The following is a 19,907-nucleotide window of genomic DNA, read 5'->3' as shown; positions in this document are numbered from 1 at the left end:
TCCAACAAACTAATAAAAAATAATAATTCGGTTAAAGTAACAAATGCAAAGGGGACTCCTCCTAAATAGCAGTTCGCAAGTGACTTCGGCTACGCACGAAGTTTAAACGCGTGAAGTGAACTATAAACAATACGTAATAATTTAAATTAAAAAAGAACTAATAAATTATTGCGAAGTGTTACGTTCACCGGGATAACTCAGTGAAGTGCTGGAATGACTATAGAATAAGCATGAAACAATAAGAAGCATATACAAAACACAAAAGCGGTCTCGGATATATCCATAGTGGACCTTCAGCACCTTGTCTCGTATAGACCGCTACGACCAATGTAGCGTACCCATTTGATGACGTCATGATCAGAGTAGTTTAATTTAGGTTCGAACACCTTCAAGTAGCGAACTTTCAGTCCCGATGGAGCAAATGGGACCTGAAGGAAAAAGTAAATTGGATAAAGTAGAAGAAAACCAGCAAAGACAAGACTGAATGAATAAAACACTAAACAGACCTCAAAATTCATACTGACTGGAGGACGATTCCACTTTTTCTTCTCAGAACCAGTGGAAAGAAGATCTATTTCGGCAGAGATCTGACTTTCTTTCATACCACCCATCCGTTTAATTCTATTAAATAAAATGCTGTGATAAAACAAAGCAAGACAAATGATGTGAATTCTAACTCACTTCCAAACTATAGCATTCTCCCCTGCTTTGTATTTGGCTTTCCCTTTCATACATATCAGTTGCACTCCAGAAGTGTTTGGTGGAGTCGGAATACGAACTTCGATTTTTTGCGCCAACAACGAAGGTTTGAAATTCGATTTGACCACAACCTGAAAAATCATCGCGGGGTAATTGGTGAGAGATCAAAATTTGAAAGGATATCAAATAATCGACCTTGACTTCCATTTTGTTCCTCGATACTTCCCTAACTAAAGGGATCACGCGAAAAGGAAGTTGGATGTCCTTCGTTGTTCGATACCTAAAACAATTTGAGTATTGGATTTTTTTTTGTGGAACGATGAGAAAAAAATATTTTTCAAACGGCCTCTATTCTAAGGACGGTACAAAAAAATCTTCCAAGTTGTGATAAGAACTACAAAGCAAAGCTGCATATGACTGAAAAGCTATGCCTGACCTTTTTACACCCAGAAATTTCAGGGAGTACTCATCAAGTGCGTATTCCACACGAGTGAATGCTCCAAGAAATTTCTTGAGAAGAGATCATCAATTATCTCAACAATTCCTCGTTTTTTGCTTGCTGAAGAAAATGAGGAAAGTATTCAAATACGAATTTGTAAAAAGGTTAGAATACTATAGTGACAATTATCCAGCATTCGAACATTTCAATGCTTTTCATTTGATGCTTTGCATTGCTAAGGTTTTTCATAAGATATTTCGTGGACATTAAGAAAAAACCTCGGCTCCAGAAGTTTCTCATCCGCGAAATCTGGGAAATAAAAGGCTAATCTGGCCCAATATGTAGGGAGAATATCACTTACACAACACAACAGTTCCATATCTCAAGACATTCAGTCTCATTTACTACTACGAGGCTACTAAAAATGGCACTGAACATTTACCTAAATCGTTTAAAAAAAAACATTGTTTTCGTCCCAATATGAAGAAACCCCGAAGAGAACAGTATCTTGTGTAATCACTTTTGATCTAGAAAATATTTGCCAAGGAGATTCTATTCCTCTTAGCCTTCATTTCGTAAAAATTTCTTTTTTTTTTACCCAGTAGACTTGAAAAACTATCTCACATGATATTCCCTACGAGGCGGAAAATCCAGTTATCATCGCGAGTAATGCGATTTAGAAATAGAGCAGCCCTGTCATTCTTCAAATGGGACCTTCGCATCTAACAGGAATCATTCATCGAATTTCATGATTTTCTAATTTGGTGTGACGGGAAAGAGACATCTTGTGTCACTGACAATTTCTGGCACATAATATATTATATAATACATCCACATAACGACAGGAAACCTATTAACTTTGAAGTTTAATGTGGAATCCCATGAAATTTTCAACAGAATCCAGGACGTAGGGCATTCAGGCAAATACTATACAACCAATTTCTAAATGGCGGTTACAGTGAAAAAAGCGAAACTTCCAATGGGTGAGGGAGGTTTGTGAAAGAGTCCATTGCATGTAATTGTACATCCAAGTTCCTGAACTCATGAATCTTTTAGTAATTTTGCAAGCTACTGATTTTTACTCTACTTAACAGAAATTCCGCCTACCTAACCGTTAAAATGCTACAGAGAAAATACCTCTATGTGGAAGTTCCCAGGTTTTCCAAATTCTTACAAAAGTTCTCGATTTCAAAAAAGCGGTAATTTCCTCTCAATACTATCGAAATGGATCTTTACATTAGATACATAAAGGGTTAATGGTTTAAAAATTTACACTAATATTTGACAATTTTGAGGGAAAAAAAGTACTTGAAACATGGTGATATCAGTGTACCGGTTACTCATCTTGAAAATAGGAGAACTAGATATAGGAAGTAATTTAATGACTTTCGCAAAACAACTACAACAAATGTTGGAATTTTTCTTCACGATTTTTGCACCATGAATAATAGTATTCAATTGTTCAGTATTATTCAATCTAACAGTGAAGAGAGACCATTTCTTAATGTAGGACTGAAAAAATGGAAGAAATTGTTGTGTAATTTACAACTCTCACCCAAGAATACCTCCATATTGAAGAAAATTATAGTCATAAGGTAAATAAGACAGTAAATTGTGGAAAGACTGTTTACGTTTATTAACTGCTTTTTGATAGGGAGGGTAAACCAACAACAAAACAGAAACAAGTTACATCTAAGAAGTGTTGAAATCAGTGGGAAACAGGGCAGAAAAATGGTTCCATTGTTTTCAGAACAATCGCATGAAAAATAAGCAATTTTAATATCTTTCAATAAAAACAAGTAAGTAGAACCAACTTTAAAAACCAATAAAAAATAGCTGGAGGTATTATAAATTGATTGTCTTATAAATACTAGCGGATTATCGTGGTAACCTACTCAACTTTATCAATTCCAACGTTGACTCACATGATAGAATATAAATAGGTCACCATCATTTAAAGGCATCACCCCACGAATCTGAGGTGGTACAGATTTCAAGTGGAGTATTCGTATACGGGATCGTAGATTATAGAGAGGTGGGTGATTCCGTCCATTTCTTGCTAATTGCCAATAAAAACGGCCCGGAAGATGCGGCGTGTGCACGCGGCTGGCGCGCTCCAATCGAACTCGTAGAAAATAGCGCGCTGGGACGCTCGAAGCCGTATCTTCCAGCCCGTTTTTTTACGGCAATTAGGAAGAAACGGACGGAATCACCCCCCCCCCCCCCCCACCCCCTCCTCAATCTACGATCCCGTACACGAATACTCCACTTGAAATCCGTACCAGCTCAGATTCGTGGGGTGATGCCTTTAACAGCATTGAACAGTCACATGACCTTGTCGTTTATCTGTTATTTTTAACAATCGGTGCGAGACCACTCCTCCCAGTAGTTTCACATTTAACTGTAACTTACACAGGAAGTTTTTTTGATGTTCTTAAAAAATGTCTCAGGAATGTAGTCATGAGATATTGTATGGAATGTCACATCTTGAAAAAGCTCATAACCGAATAATACATAATTAATTATATAAACTAACAAAGAATAATGTTTCCCACTGCATTTGGAACACATTGCAAAAAAAAAAATGCTAATCACCTCATTAGCTCGTACTCTCCATCCGGTGGAATGAATGAAATAGCGTGCTCAGTGTCGAACTTCGTAAGTTTTACACATTGATGAAATTGGCAGTCGTCTATGGCGACAGATGCACGAGCGCTAAAAGTATAATCTTAACTCCATTTGTTTATATGTTTAAAGATAGTTTATTTTATAAGACTATACATTGCAGTACCATACACATACTTTTTTTTTACTCAATATTCTTCCCCTACAAAAAGTCGAGGAATAAGACAAAAAATCACCAAAACTTAGGCTTCAGTTTTTTCCGATAAGATCTCTATACCTATGGTTTTGTTTCATTTTCACAGAGACTGTTATGTAGGTTTAGAAAAGAGAAAAAATTTCTGAAGAATGTTCCAATTCCGACTGAAATCTTCAACGCAGAAATACCATAGAATCTGTTTAATAATATCACCGACATAAAGAGAAGTACTTACGCTTTATTTGGATCATCACTTCCTCCTTTTCCCTTTCCATCGATAGTGATTTTATCGTTTATACCAAATTTACACTCTGGCATCCCACTTAGATACGACTTCATCGCCACTTTCCCAGCAACGTGAGCTGACAGTACCTGACCTAAATGGAATGGAAAAATTGGAATGGAAAAAAAAGAAACGCCCCGCAAATTTCAAGGAAGCGAAGACACTTGAAATAAGGAGTTTAACAAAATACAAATATCAAAGTCTTCATTCTTGAAGATCTTCGCAACATTTAAAGAAGACATCCCATGCAGTACGAAAACTTCAAGATTGGGAATTTTAATTGTTTAAATGATTCGTGCATATTCACTCACACCCTCCATTATTTTTAATTATTTCAGCAAATGAGTCATCGTTTCAAAGTTACTGGTTTATTTGCTTTGTTTTACCAGCCTTCGCAGGAGGAACATTCTCACGGAAATGAAACATAACCGGATGACAAAATGGATCACTACATGCTCTACATATGAAGTGTGTCAATATAGAAGTAATTGCTCGTAAGGGAATCTAAACAATCGTTGTTTTTCATAATCACGTCATTTTCGATCTCCTGCATTACTGTTCACGCAACTACACAGCGTGTTATTTACACAAAAGAGAGTTTCCTTATTCCCCTTCGAATTTCTTTGTTAGAGAACCTCATGACTTATAGAATACCTATCTTTAATATGTTTAATTAAAAATTTCTAGGACCCAGATTAGTGCGGAAGAAATCCTGAAGGTTGCCATAAAAACAGATTTAGAAACACTCCAAATTTAATGATAGCTCCGAACTGCAACCCTGCAATCCATCTAATTAAATCCGTTAGGCCGTTCCGTAAAGCCAGCGCATAATCGATATGCGACCTCTCATGGAAGAGACCTGGCATCGCCAGGGACTATCGATTTCAGGGGCAAGGTATGTGGAACAAAAAGTAAGTGTAATACAGGTAGTTGTGGGACGTAAACTCACCTTGCTGACTCATAAGTAGATTCACATATTCAATGACATCAAGGAATAACTCGTTCCTTCGATATTTTATTCCTTCACGTCGCCATCCTATTTGACCTGTTACCTGGGATGTTATTTGGGACTGTTCCTCCTTAGTCTGAAAATGACACGTTACAATAAATGCATTTATTGAAAGAAATAAAAATCTGCTAAAGATAAAGCAGAGAGAAGACTGTCTGTAACTGCTCCCCTAACTTTACACCGCCTGCCAAACACTAAGGAATAGAATGTTCAGAGGAAAAAAAAGCGTTCATTGGGTGCACAGGTGAAAAAGTAGTTTTCTCGGGAGGGAGGATCGGAAGGAATTATAAGAGAGTTCATATGTAGAAGGACTTGCACTCTACATTACAAAACATTTCTATTTAAATATCAGATATAAATAAAGCATTTCAAGAAAGATGGGTGGAAGCTAAATAACATAATATACAAATGGGCGACACTTTTTTCCATTTATCCGTCTCTCACAGTTATCTTTTCTCGGATTGCTGAGAAAAAATACTTTAATCTAAATCGTCACAAAGCAACAAAGGAAGTCGAGATGAAAGAACTCGCGGGACCCCAACAAAGGTAAATGAGGAAAACTCGGCCCTTTTCTATATATATATATATATGTATATATATATATGTATATGTATATGTATATGTATATATATATATATATATACATATATATATATATATATATATATATATATATATATATATGTGTGTATATATATATATCACTATGACTAACGAAGAAATCGTGACAAAAAAGAAACGACTATAACTGGAAGTTTCCTATAAGTTCGGTTGTAATACCGGTAAAATTAAAAACGTCACATTTAATTGGGAAGTAACAACTTCACCACATCACAACACCTATAAACTCACTCACCACAGGAGCAGTTGCATCCTGGAGAAAAGCGACAAATGATAATTGAAATGAATGATCAATCAAAGATTTGAAAACAACTCTTACCGCAGTTCGAACTCCTTGCTGAGTAATGAATGTCTTCAAAACTCCTGGATCGGTATTCTGTGGATATCCGAAGTCAAGAATCTCTGAAGGAATCACAGAATCATCACAACACAAGGGAAGGGTGAAGATAACGTTGATTGTACCGTCTAACAGTTCGTATATAAGAACAAAATTGTTCTTCACATTCTCCTCGTTCAGTTTCCCAAAGTAAGACTGCATTGTGTCCGCAAATCTATTCAAAAACTGAAAGATGATAATTTGACAGTGACATCAAAGTGAGGAAGGGGGGATTTCCAATGGTATTCTGAAAAATCTCCACATTCTCAACATAATCTCACAGCTCAAACTTAGTATATTTAGGAACAATATGTTTCTTACGATGAAGACAGAAGAAAGGGAGGATGAAATAAAAAAGAACAAGATCGGCACGAAACTGCGATCCTTATACACGAAAGAGATAGATAGAAATTAACTGTTAAAAGTAATTAGTTCACCTCAAACACCATTGCAGCGTTAACATTCTGTCGTGTCACTGCACAAATCCAGACATTTCCTCTTTTTACATGGAAGAATGATGTGCGGGCCATATTTGTTACCGGAGTACGGACCTTAAAAAGAGCAAAGATGCTAACAGTTAGACGACTCCAGGGCTCTAACGAAAAATCGTCAACTAATAAATCGTAGGAAACAGATTTCATAACCTTGCTTAGATATTTAGCACGATGGGACCTTGTACGAGTAAATAATATGTCCCTTGAAGAATTATTTTCAGATCAATAAACAGGCATAATCGAGTAGTAATACTTATTCTGTCTATTTCCAATTTTAATCCATATTTTAAAGGGAATAATTCTATTCAATGTCTAATTTCAACTTAATTCATCTACTCCTTTGATAGAATGGATATTTTGACCAAAGTGTTTTTTTTTTTGGATATGACAAGTATGCGTACATAGTCTGATTGAAAATATCTTTACATATCCTGCTTGCCAATTTTTTGTAACCTTCTTCTTTTTGAATACAATATTTGTCAAGCTGTTACTGTCACTAAATGTTGTCTTCTTGGATTTTTACAAATCATGAGTTGAATAACCGAAATGCGCATCGATAATCGAGTGATGCGACTGCTGAGTTCAAGTTGAGTCATGTTGATCCTATTTTTTCTGTTTCTGACCGACTGGATATAAATTTCTATCGATTTTGGCTTAAGATTACGAAAATGTTGAAAGTTTTCGTCGATCATCACATGATGAGTAACACTGCAAGAAAATTGAAGAATAGGACTTGTAAATAATGAGTAGGTGCCGATCCCAGCGATGTCTAACAACAGCTTCAAGGATGCACAGTTCGATATCAATGATTCAGCACCACCAACCTACACTCGGTATTCTACATAGAAACGAGGATAGCTTCAAAAAAATGACGGATTGAGCTTACTTCTGAGAACGTTTATCATATATTTTTTTAACAAAAACAATAAGATCATTTCTACCTTGCTGTTTAATCATCCAGAGGTACTCCAGGAGGGATACTTATAACTGCCTGGGGATACAAAAATGTGCTACAGTATTATATCTCATAGCTAACCATGAACATAAACAATTAGAATGAAAGAAGGAAATGAGTACAGCCTTACCTGTTGCCTAGCATGAATAACATTGACTCTAAACGCGTCGACAGCATTTCTCCTTAAAATAATATTTACAAAAACATTATCTCTAGTTTATTCACATTAAAAAATCATTACTAACGTGACGTCATCCCGATATATACGAGAGATCAATACCTCCCCTTTATGGTTGTACACGAATAGGCCGCCAATCATGGCTGGCCCACCGTTTGCCTGAAATCGAATTTTATTTGTGGACTGAAAAACGATGTGAGATGAGTCGCTCCCATCAAAATAAACACAATGCCATCTAATAAATAGTGTTGGTTCCACAATAATATGAAGGAGAAACGAACAGAAATCTTAAGTCATATTGTCATAATAAACGTCAACAAAACAAGCCCTTTAAGAGGACAAAGATCAAAGCGATAATCGCCGTCCGATAGCTAATACCACATATTTATGATAAACACATGAATTTCTGCGATTATTTGCGGTTCCCCAACAAACATCAGATAACAAACCAGAGATGAGAACAGAGAGAACCTCCAAATTTTCCATCAACAATCCGATAAACTGCCGTGAGCGTGAAAATCAGGGAAGAACGGCCGCGACGCGCCGGCATTGCGATGCGGTTCACATTGCTACAGCTGATGCTGTCATTCTCCTCACACTTCACCGTTTCATCGAACTCATCGCTTCATTCGTATCTCATCTATGTTGGTCTCAATTCTTAATTTGATAAGACGTCAATCTTTGGACCATGCTTGAAGACTTATCTGATCATCGATCCTTCGATGCTTACAACTTGTCGATCGATTCATTCCAGAGATCAGGAATTGACGACGCGTATTCGATCATTATGCGCGCAATCTCTTGAGTTTAATGTTGTCGTCGACGACGTTTTCTTAGTCACTTCGGATCGGTTTATTTAATAATGTGGTCTTATCTGTTTATATATAAGAATATCAACCTCATACAATTCCCTGTACCAGTTCCACACGCATCTACATGGCCAACACACCGTCTCGCTCGTGCCGCGTCGTTCTATCGATTTTTGTCATTCACTGTGCACAACGTTTGTTTGTCTTGCTTTGTGTTGTGAGTGTGTGACGACATTATAGCCGTTTCATCGGTCTCTTTTGCTGGTGAACGTTTGTTCATTCCGATTCCAGAGGTCCCAGTATTCTCGTCGTTCAAATCCGGCCGGCTAATCTCGTCGTCAAGCGTTTGTTGTTTGTCATGACTCATTTTGCGATCATGGATCGTTCCTCGAAAACTTTTCATCTTCGCCATGGGTTTACTTCCTCAATTTTTTCGCTCGTTGATTTTATAGAAAATTTGATCCGATTTTTTCCCATGATCATTTGCTGCGTATGCATGAAATCATCTGTACATTATTACATATTTACGTAGATTACGATAGTATTCGGCGCTACATTCCTACAACTTTTTGCATTATGAGCAGTATATTGTGCAGAACTCGTCAGACAGACAGACAGACATACAGCAGCTGGTTATCCGAAGTGTGGTTTCGCGCAATTTTCATAATGACTTTGTTTTTCACCTGCAATTTCTAATCCTCTGTTCATTTCTGCCCTCGATTTCTCCTCATTCCCTTCTCTTCCCTCTCTCTTCCTCTCTTTCTGAATTTTCTACTTTGCAAACTTATATGTTTAAAGCCCTGGTATCGTCATTTATACATTTAAGACACTCAAAAAAAAAAAAAAACTCAAGACACTTCTAAAACACGTTATTTCTGTTCAATTTCCTGAAGTACCACCTCATTAAAGTGAGGATTGAGTTAAAAAGTTGACGAAATGAGTGTAAACAACTTTCATCACGCGGTGAGCCCTTCACGCATTCGCTAAAAACCGTGGAGCGTCAGCGTCTGTCGGAAAATTCCAGAAATAAGAAGTCACATTACATTGAATTCACGTTACGTAAGAGTAGAACAGCCGATTATCATCAGTTATAGTCCGGTTATTTAGTAGACATATCGCATTAGCGATAGCGTCTCACGGACCGTAAGTAGAGGAACTTCCGAAATCGATCGCTTCGCTTATATATTTGCTCTTGGTCGCTGACAACAGCATTAAAGTCTTCAGTTGTTCGCGGAGGATGCGATCGTCATAGGAACGAGGTGAATAGGAGCGGACACATTTTTCTTCAGATGCTCATTCCAAATGAAAGAGTTGTTTACAGGTTAAGTGTGTACTTAGTGCAATTTTTATTCTTTTTTATCACTAGTTTTGGTCGTGTAGTCTCTTATCAGTCAGTAATGGGAAGTCCTCTCGATTTTGCTATGAATTTCACATTTATACTCATCTTCTGTTTTTTTTTTCGTATATTCATTCATCGACTCACTTCAAAGCTAATCCTACTTTTGTTCTATTCGTTTTCACTCTTCACTCCATATTTTTCAAGGCTTAGTTTATTTTTATTGACTTAAGTTATTTTTCAGAGTAAAATATTTTTCCATGAATATAAATTCCAGCCTATCCCTGCCTGTTGATACAATGTTCGATTGAATTTCAACATATTCTGCACTGGAAATCTCTGGGGATTTCCGTAAATATCCTTGCGTACATTCATGATATTGTGTAATATTTACGTGGGGGTGCACTTAATGACGCATTCAACACTGGATGATGATTAAATCGCGGCTCATGTAATGTTTTTCAAATATTTTTTCTCCATTGTACAGCGGATATAAGAGCGTAATAGGCGGAAATGAGCGGGGGTGACGAATGTCAAGAAATCCATGGAATAAACAAGATAAAAGTCAGGAATTGGATAGGATATCATCAAGAAAGTTAAATCCCCTCAGTATCCATCAGAAAATGGTGACCCTGCCGAGGACTGTGCTTCATTCACTTCCATACCTTTTTACAAAAATATATTTTTAAAAAGTCTAAAAAGAAATCCCACATGTTTCGCTGTCGCTAGTTTTGCGAATGTTTTGTTTTTAGTTGAGCTCCACAAAAGTAACCTAATTCTATTGATTACACAGATAAAACTAGTGTTCATACACAGAGAAAACTTAATTGTCACAGAAATTGGGATAATCGATGAGCACTAGTGCGGCGGCAATAGACGAAAAAAGTAGTACACGCAAAATAATTTCGTCCGCGAATAGTCCATCTGCCATCAAGGATAGCCGGGAACACTTTCTACTCACTATTTGTCAGAATCGCTCTCTTTGTCTCTATTGTCGTTCTTATCTATCCTCCTTATGTCCAATTGCTAAACTAATCAGCCAATTTATATCTAGAAATGTAACTCTGATTCTATCGTTTCATTCTGTTTGTTCCTATCTTTTCCGAAGTGGCTAAACTACTGACTGATCATACCGATGTATCCTTCTTGAATCACGAATGATGGAGTATCTTTTCGTCTTTGAATGCTATAAATTCTCTTGAGACAGTCTTCAGCTGACGAGAGCCCTTCACTTCTCGTTCCCACTTATTTTCGTGGACTATCCGTTCGATTTTTGAGGCTACTTTGTTATAAAGATAGTGTCTTATTTGGCAGCCACAATCTTCTTTTGATTTAAGTATCTATTTTTGTAAATTTAATTGTTCGTTGTTGACTGCTAGTATTCAAAACCCGTTTGAACCTACTAATCTACTTCTGTGGCCGCTTCTACATACACTTCACTACTCCATTTCTGTTATTCTGTATTTCGGAAGTAGAATAGAGAAATGATTGTGTGTTCATGATTTTGTATTACTTGTTTGAAAGCGCTCCACTGGACAATTGCGTGGGACTGATGTAGAATTGAAAATGTTATGGAAATGATCAGAAATTATAAATTCTCTACGCATTGTCATTTATTTCTATTTGAACGTCGCTGTTTTCTCTCAGGAAAACCCATTCAGTGAGAATGGCGTCGAACTAAGTAAGAATGAGAATTGAGGGTTTTAGTATCATAATTTCGTTAGATTTTTTTTTATTTCGTTGTTTTCGTTGTTTGGCGTTATACATTGTTGTTCCCTTGTGGTGCTCTAAACACAGTTTCTAGTTTTACATTTTGATTATGAATTGTCGTCAGCGTGCATTCAAAATAACCACGTTATTCTCCGTACTTTGCACAGTGTGTACATCAAGCATACAAAACTGTATGCACATTAAATTTTATTCGTCTTTTCATTGTTAATTATAATTCAGAGAAGAGCTGAAACAGTTTTATTGTGTTTTTTGTTGTTTCCTCACATTATTTGCGGAAAATTGACATCTTGCCATGCAAAAAGGATTTTTGTTTCCACACATTTTAATTTTGTTTCCGGATTATCACAAATTCAAGCGCTCATCTTGTCATTCACTATGTGAACTCATTCCGGAAGTAGTATTGGGATAAACTTTCATGTATTAGCTTTTCTGCTTTACATGTTACCATAACAACAAACATAGTGATTACTGTGATGTTGGCATGCTTGTAAAGTGTTAATTTCCGTGAAAATGAGGTAAATACTCATCTACTCTTCCTAGAATTTGTCGAATATTTTTGTAAGCATACGAGGTAACGTATGTTTCTGCTTATTTTCTAGTTAGGATTATCAGTACAGTTAGTGAGGTCAAATCATTCTTCTAAGAACTTCAATCAATGATTTGGCTCAGATTTTGAGATGGTTTCCTTTTTCTGTGCAACTTCTGACAATGATTCCTATGGCTTTTTGCGTTTCACATGTCGAATGTAATTCACCAGGTGCTCATTACAGACGATAGTTTCCATTGTCGGACATTTTTCAGATGCTTTCGCTGCGCAAACTTATGAATAAGCCGCGGCCGGATGATTGGGCACCTCTCGCGAAGTTCTTCTACGCTGATGAAGCTTTGAATTGTATTGGTTGGTCATTCTTTGAATTTCCCACCTATACATTTTTCCTAATCAAACCGACGTTCCATTCAGCGCTCGAATTGGACTCTTTCGATGGTCGGCGAGATCCGGAAAGGTGCAATGCCCTTGTAAATAAACTCAGAATTTCTCAAGATAGGGTTCTTCATATTATAGGTACATACCTCAAAGATTGTCGTGCATATCAATCGTTACGTATAATTTTAAAGGTGAAATGCTGACAATAGTTTATCCACGGGAGTCGGACCGGGCGTGTCGAGATTTTCGCGTAAAATTTCCTGATGAAATCATACATGATAGTCTTCCCGGACAGTTATGGTTTGGAGCTGAGGTGAGCTTCATTTTTTTTCGTTAGTTTTTTCTTATATCTTGTGGAGAGACCCCCAACTGGGTACCGTACTTCTCCACAATCTTCTGATAGTTAACTAGCAGGCTTTTGGTCTGGTACTCTATATTTCTGAAGAGAAATATACGTCAGAGTAGCAAACAGATAACAACTGCGTCATGAAAACATTCATTTTTCATCTCTCCGTACAAGAAAGCTTCAGAGAGCTGAATTGATGTGTTTTTGTTCCAACGTTACTACTTTGCCAAGATGTTGTCATGCGAAAGACTGAAACTTGTCCCTACATCTCATTTTTCATAGCGTAGCATTTAAACTTTGCTTCGCTGTTTTTAACTTGAACTTCCGTTACTAACATTATAGCGTTTTTTAAAATCTAACTTAGACTAAGGTAAATTGGTGTAGAATAATTTCACCTGCAATTATTTCTTAATGAGGAAGGCTGTAGAAAAAAATGTGAGTTAAGAGTATTCTCGTCAAAGTGAAATAACTCTTCGCTATATTCAACTATGATCACGTCCATATGATGTCCATGTTGTGGTTGCATTCCTTGTAAAATAGAACTTTGCATCGTGAAAATAACTGCATCAATTTTTGTTTCACCGTCTACCGAATGGTGAGCAATTTCCCTGTCATACTGTAGATACTACGTGCAATTGAGCAGTGTGTCTAAGCGAAAATCAAAAAGTCAACGAAAAACATTTTCTGTCAGTTATTCCCTGGAGTGAGTCAGTGTTTTCGACCTAACCACTGGTTTCTAACTACGGGGAACTCATTTTTCTTGATGAATTTAGTTTTGGAGATTCTACGAGTCGTGATGTCATATAAAAGTTCGGTGAGATCACACCCAACAAACTCTAAAATTCAAGATTCAAGATTTTTAATCATAAAATAAACAGTAAGGAGTTTGTGCGGTATAAATATACGATCTGGAGTTTCATAGAAGAATCAAACTTCTCCTGTTACTTAGTAAAAGTGCGCCTTTTAGCACTTGGTTCATTAATGGAAGAGTTCGCTTAACCCTAGACTCAAGTTTTCGTTGGCCTTAATTACTTAATTTGGAGTTTTCAGTGCCTTGCTGCTGGATCTAGCATAATTGACCACGAATCCGAATCCGACGCCATACGACCACTTGCGAAGGAACTCACCCGCCACCTCGATTCCCTTCGTGACCTTCTCAAGGTAATATTTCGTTCTTACATATACTTCCTAGAAAATGCACCAATTTTAAGGACCAATCTTTACGTGACCCATTAATCTATACGGATGCAATAAAAGAAAGCCTCTTAAAGTTTGATCACCTGTTTGCGGCCTTTGAGTTCCAGTAAGTTATGGTTTTATTGGAAATTTTTCACGTTGTCAAATGATATATTATGCGTGATGCCAGAAGACCTAGCAGTTCACATTGTCACATTATTTTTTCACTCAGTTGTACATTACTGTAGTTTGGAGCGTTGCATTTTAAACTATCCCTTCTGCGCTTTTTGTTTTTGATGGTTTTTTTTTGTTCCTACTCTCCTTTATGTTAGTTTAAAAGAGTTTTAAAATTTTTTTTTATAATGGGCTAGTCACGAGATCTAGCGTATTGCCACGTTTATTTCCCGTTATATTTGGTCGCTATTCATCACGCTAGTAATTTCCATCGAATTCTGGCAATGTGGTTTTGAGCTGTTGGGCATGCGGGACATTTATCAAATTTTGCGTATGACGATGTTGTCAATAGTCATTTTGTTAAGTAATGGATTATTCTACGTCTTTCAAAAGGAATGACGTTCCTTGAGAAATATAGTGCATGTATTGGGTGTTTGGGCGTTACTTTTTTCTTATTAAATACCTAGTGTCACTTCGTGATTCATTCTCGTCTAATCTTTTTTTTTTTGAATATGTTCATCTTTCTTTAAAAATATCCATAATGGAGAACATTGTTGTGTACAGTATATTTCCCAATATCATCAGATTTCTTCTCGTTTGTTTATACACTATGAATTTCTGTTTAGGTATGTCTCAGCTATGGTGCCAGTGAAGTCAGTAAAAGAGCACGATGCACAGCTAGACGTGGCCGTGTTGTTTTCGGATGTTCTTGAGCGTGCTCTAGCACAACGGCTTATCACCCAAGAACAGATTGACTCATTTGATCCTATTGTTATGATTTGCATCCCTAGACTTGCCATTGTCTGGTAAGATTATTCGCGAATTTTATCTTCATACTTTTTAAGTTAGTAATTTATTTTTTCTAGGGGACTTATTTATTATCCGGAAGGAGCTCTAAATGTTGACGGTCCACAAGAGAACATCTCCGAGATGTTCCGCCCTTATTACTCACTACTAAGCAAAATTCGCAACCTTCTCCTTGCTCTCACTCCTAATGAGCTTCTCAAAGTGGGTACCTACTTAAGTTTTGGCTTTCTATGCCAATGAATGCAATTGCTTTTTTTACGTTATCCAATTTCTTTTTGGCGATTTACCACCACATGTTATTTTTTCTGAATTAAATTTCTTCCCATCGTATTTCCTTCAGTGATTTCGCATACTTTTTTTTTTCTTTACAACGTGGTTTAGTTTTTATATGCATACATATACATACTTCCATACATATATACATACGTGTATGTGCATACATATATACATAAGTGCGAAAGTTCGACTTTCCTTGAATCTTGGCATAGAGATTGCAACTTGTTGATAGTCGAATTTAAGCAACAGTCAAGATTGTTAACAAAATTTATTACGGCTAACGTTTCGGCGTTGTCGCCTTCGTCAGAGCCTGGAAAGTAAGAGCATTTGCAATATATCCTCTCAAATGCCTCATCCAGAACAAGTCATCATCCCCTAGGATATTAAACCCGGAAACAAAACCAAAAAAAGCCCAAATCGTTGTGCCTACCTCAGTAGCCGCGTTGCCGTGATGTTAGCGGATATCCGTGTGGTGCAATTGCTCCGCTGATACTAATTAGGATGCGACCCGCATATGACCCCGTAGATCAAACCCGCAAAGGTCTTGATACGGAGCCAGCTCGTTGGTCACGGCTAAGCACTCTTCCTTTCTATTCATTTTTGGACCTTTTGCATTTATCCAAAACGCTTCTAAAGATCTACGAGCTATAATTTCGGATTCGTACGATAGAATTGTGACAGCTATGCAGAAAGGAACGTTTTCATGACATTGTCTGCGGTGAACTCCGAGGGGAGTTGCTGCATTCGATTGTTTCATCCCCCTTAGATGTCCTTTAATGCGAACACAAAGGGGGCGCCCTGTTTCGCCAATGTATTGGTCCCCACATGTTTTGCACGAAATTAGATAGACTACACCAGAGACCATGCAGTCCCCTTCCTTCCCGAATGGGCATATTACACAGTCTGGAGTGAGACAGGAGCGGTCGTACATTCTGTTTTGAACTAGTTGTTTTTGAGATTTGTTGGAGGTATTTCCACAACTCTCACTTGGTCCTCGAGACCGCATTTCACCAGACTAGCCCGTATAGCTTTACTCAGGTCGTCGGTTATGAAGGGCAGGCAGAAATTGATCTTATTCGACTCAACCAGTGTGGCATATTCTTGCTGCGCACCAAGATCTGGCCTACGTGCCTGCGCTAGGTTGGTCGCATCGATCCGCTCCTGGACATCTGATGTCACCCTTACGGCTGTCCTAAACATGTTTTTAACCACAGATTTCTTAGCTTTCCAAGGGTGAGCGGAAAGACAATGAACTAGAATGTTTTTGCTGCTAGGTTTTCGGAACCATCGTGTCTTCCATTCACCATTGGACCACTGTATTTCTACATTGAGGAAGGACAAAACGTTAGCCGTAATAAATTTTGTTAACAATCTTGGCTGCTTAAATTCGACTATCAACATATATACATATTTTACCCATGTTCTGCCGTCTTAAATCAATATTTTTGTCTTTTTATAACGGTTTATTCCTAGGTTGAGAAGATACTATGCACTGGAGAAACTCAAGTAGCAGAAGAGAAGGACGCGTTAACAATGGCAGCTTTCCGCAGCAACCACGAATCGCACGACTCACGTTCGCGAAAACCGCTTGCAAACTTACAACTGAAACGTTGCCAAAGCGATGATAACGATTATGGATCCGAAACAGTAGCAGAGAAAACAATTAAAAGGACCGAAGGCGATTGTGACACCGAAAAGCTAGATATCAACGCAGACTACGAAAGTGGAACGCAAGACGAAGTGGACGCTGAGCCTCTGTCAGGTTCTGAAGAAGGCGAGGCTCAGGGACCAGAATACAGTCTGGATGATACGTGGTATGTTTTCAGTCTCATGCGCAGTGTACCAATCTGCTATTTGAAATTATCCCGATACGTTTTTCTTTTATTTACTTCTACTTTTCAGCATGTCACCAAATGCGTTTGAGTTGCGCTCTAAGTTTCATTCTGCTGACGACCTAATCCACAGGTTGGCATACAAACCAATTTTTTTAAATTCTATATTTTACTCATCATTACTTCATATATTTTTAGATTGTTTGTGTGTATTTCGGGAGTTGCGGATCAGCTGCAGACTAATTATTCTAGCGAAGTGCGCAAAGTATTGAAACTTATTCTTCAACCTACTGAAGTGATTCCTGTTTACGAGGTGGATACTCCTGCATTGGTGCATTAAGACATTTTTATTCTTTTTTTTTCTACTTTTATTTTTTAATCAGTTGTGCTGGATTTGTTTTTCATTTTTGTGAGAGTTCCTAGACAGTAGTAGAGAAAATTTTCGAAGCGAAGAGAGACGCGCAGTTAGTTCCTTTTTTGAAACAGCTGCAACACTTACATGCCGTTAATATTATTATTTAATAAGGTACCATTGTTTACATGTGAGATAGTCGCTAGCTAACGTATATTTACTGCTTTAATCGTCATCTTAGAACATTGCGGCACAAACCAGATTCATGACTAATCAGGTTCTATTATAATGTTTTTAAAATAGGCGAACGTTAAGGTAAATGGACAGACTGCTGCAAATGCTGAAAATGAAGAAGAGACTGGAGTAGAGGTTCAGGAAACTCTTCCTTTGCCTTCGTTTGTTGGTGAGTTTCGACAGCATAGGATCTTAGTGGATTCTTCTTTTGATCTTTGTTCAACTAACTCGTTGGGTTTTCGTACCAGTAATTTTTGTTTCAAAGACATTTCATCTTGATTTAATGATGTATCCTTGTTATTTTGGTATTCAACTCTCCTTTGTAGGTGTTCGTTGGGTACCGGATGAAGACTGTGAACAATGTACTGCCTGTTCTGCTCCGTTCACTGTTGTTCGTAGACGGCACCATTGCCGCAATTGTGGGCGAATTTTCTGCAACAGATGCAGCAGGAATAGTATCTGCATTCCTGAGTTAGGATATGACCGCAGGGTATGTAATTATTTTTTACTGCTTGCTTTTATGTCCAATTAAATCTATGTCCAATTTCCGACCAGATATTTCAATGTAATCTTCGTGGGTTGTGGAACTTAGTTCACCCTTTGCCAGACTTTTTTTTCTAGATATTGAAATTGTTAGAAGGTTCGTTATCAGTGAAGTAGCTTGTTTAGAGCTAGAAAGTTTTGGTTTCTCTGTTTTCTTCACTTTTGTTCCTATGAGAGCTCTTTTTCTCGGAAACATTTCTTCATAACCACGTTTGATCCAAACCTATTTTTGTGGTATTTTTCAACTAACCCATTTTTATGATTAAAACTAGTAGGAATTTCTGTAAGTTCCGTTTTTGATGTAGTGTTGCGGTTGACCAGAAGAATTTTTGAGATCTTTGATCAAAAGAAATGTAAAGTCAGACGTCTGAGACACTTTCTTTGTTGTTTCTTTTTTCCCATTCCTTGGTTGAAGAATTAGAAGTTGAGGCTACTGATAATTTCTAATAGTCTATGCTGTTGGTAATTCATTGCGAACATACATCTCACACTTTTTCTTTTAAAAACGTTCAATCACCTTACACTATCACAGTAATGATTAATTTTTAAGGTTCGGGTATGCAATCTATGTTTCTTGCATAGAATGAACCCTTTTGGTAACTGCGTGCCTGGCGCTCAATCGACGTCGACGGAAGTTCGAACAAATCCAGCTCCTCGAAGCTAGTCGACTAACAGTTCGTCATATAAGCATTCACTCAGGATCAATTGCTCTTGTTTATAACATCACATCACCGTTTTTGCGCCACTTCATTAATGCATATCCTAACATTATCTCAAATTGTAACATTACAATTCGATTTACGTATTCTTCAAATTTTAATAGTGTTCACCTTACGTTGAGGTTGCCCCTAAATTACCTCTTTCGATTCGTGCGATTCTCGTCCAACGCTTTCCGATACGAATGTGCTCTTGGCTATTTCCTCACTAACGAATCGCTCGCATGCTGTTTATATTCGCTGATCTTACTGGTAGTATTACGTTACTTTTGCATTTGTATTAGGGCGTATTCCACTTGTTTTGTCAACATTCTTCAGCCTAGGTATTGTTTCAAGGATCAAACTGAGTGGTGAAACATGGTTCGGTTGCCTCTCTATCGATTTTACGTCAATTCACTTGTCACGGGAATGTTTCTAGTATAGCGGTACCAAATGTGAGAACGTGAGAAAAAATTGTGATGTATACAGTCCGGTACATCCGTATGCTTACACCTTATTTTTGCCACTTTGATGTCATTCTTTCTTCATTCAGCCCGGTGTTGCATCCTCGATGATAGAGATTTTTTTCTTTTTGAACAGCTCTCAGCTGATATTCGTTGTGTATTTAACCACGCCTTCTGTCCGATATTTTCTTCTTTGCGTGATTCAGAAGAAGTTTATTTTTTTGTGATCGCTGCATTTGTGACAGAAGCACTTCGCTGTTACGTGACGTAGAAAATCTATTCATTTGCTATCTTTTCAACCTGTTTTTAGAAGAAAATACTGGAAATAATCA

The 19,907-nt window shown here is 37.4% G+C and overlaps 3 protein-coding genes across 4 annotated transcripts; 1 reads left to right on the top strand and 2 right to left on the bottom strand.

Annotated features, from left to right (window-relative positions):
* Positions 1 to 293: 293 nt before the first annotated feature.
* On the bottom strand, positions 294 to 8,016 carry RB195_021681 (uncharacterized protein; the record flags this gene model as incomplete). The annotated part of the gene is made up of 12 exons (XM_064208545.1): positions 294 to 428; positions 507 to 621; positions 682 to 830; positions 895 to 979; positions 3,734 to 3,853; positions 4,195 to 4,336; positions 5,192 to 5,327; positions 6,192 to 6,274; positions 6,335 to 6,434; positions 6,686 to 6,799; positions 7,828 to 7,879; positions 7,943 to 8,016. The coding sequence occupies 12 exons, from the start codon at positions 8,014 to 8,016 to the stop codon at positions 294 to 296; spliced, it is 1,305 nt and encodes a 434-aa protein (XP_064064426.1).
* An 831-nt stretch (positions 8,017 to 8,847) lies between these two features.
* RB195_021680 (uncharacterized protein) lies at positions 8,848 to 9,096 on the bottom strand (the record flags this gene model as incomplete). Its single annotated transcript, XM_064208544.1, has 1 exon — positions 8,848 to 9,096. One exon carries the CDS (start codon positions 9,094 to 9,096, stop codon positions 8,848 to 8,850), a length of 249 nt encoding a protein of 82 aa, XP_064064425.1.
* Positions 9,097 to 12,552: 3,456 nt separating this feature from the next.
* Positions 12,553 to 19,080, top strand: RB195_021679 (uncharacterized protein; the record flags this gene model as incomplete). Of its 2 annotated transcripts, none has more annotated exons than XM_013436972.2 (13): positions 12,553 to 12,649; positions 12,713 to 12,814; positions 12,868 to 12,989; positions 14,073 to 14,183; positions 14,234 to 14,325; positions 14,999 to 15,178; positions 15,239 to 15,380; positions 16,929 to 17,269; positions 17,358 to 17,420; positions 17,486 to 17,600; positions 17,955 to 18,042; positions 18,200 to 18,363; positions 18,967 to 19,080. In XM_013436972.2, 13 exons carry the CDS (start codon positions 12,553 to 12,555, stop codon positions 19,078 to 19,080), a joined length of 1,731 nt encoding a protein of 576 aa, XP_013292426.2. The 2 variants fall into 2 exon arrangements, with proteins under 2 accessions (XP_013292426.2, XP_064064424.1); XM_064208543.1 differs by having other exon boundaries at positions 17,486 to 17,618.
* Positions 19,081 to 19,907: the final 827 nt, after the last annotated feature.

Source organism: Necator americanus, chromosome X, assembly GCF_031761385.1.
Source record: "Necator americanus strain Aroian chromosome X, whole genome shotgun sequence".
Classification (NCBI taxonomy): domain Eukaryota; kingdom Metazoa; phylum Nematoda; class Chromadorea; order Rhabditida; family Ancylostomatidae; genus Necator; species Necator americanus.
Note: the sequence above shows the minus strand (reverse complement) of the source record. Positions and strands in the feature narration are given on the sequence as shown.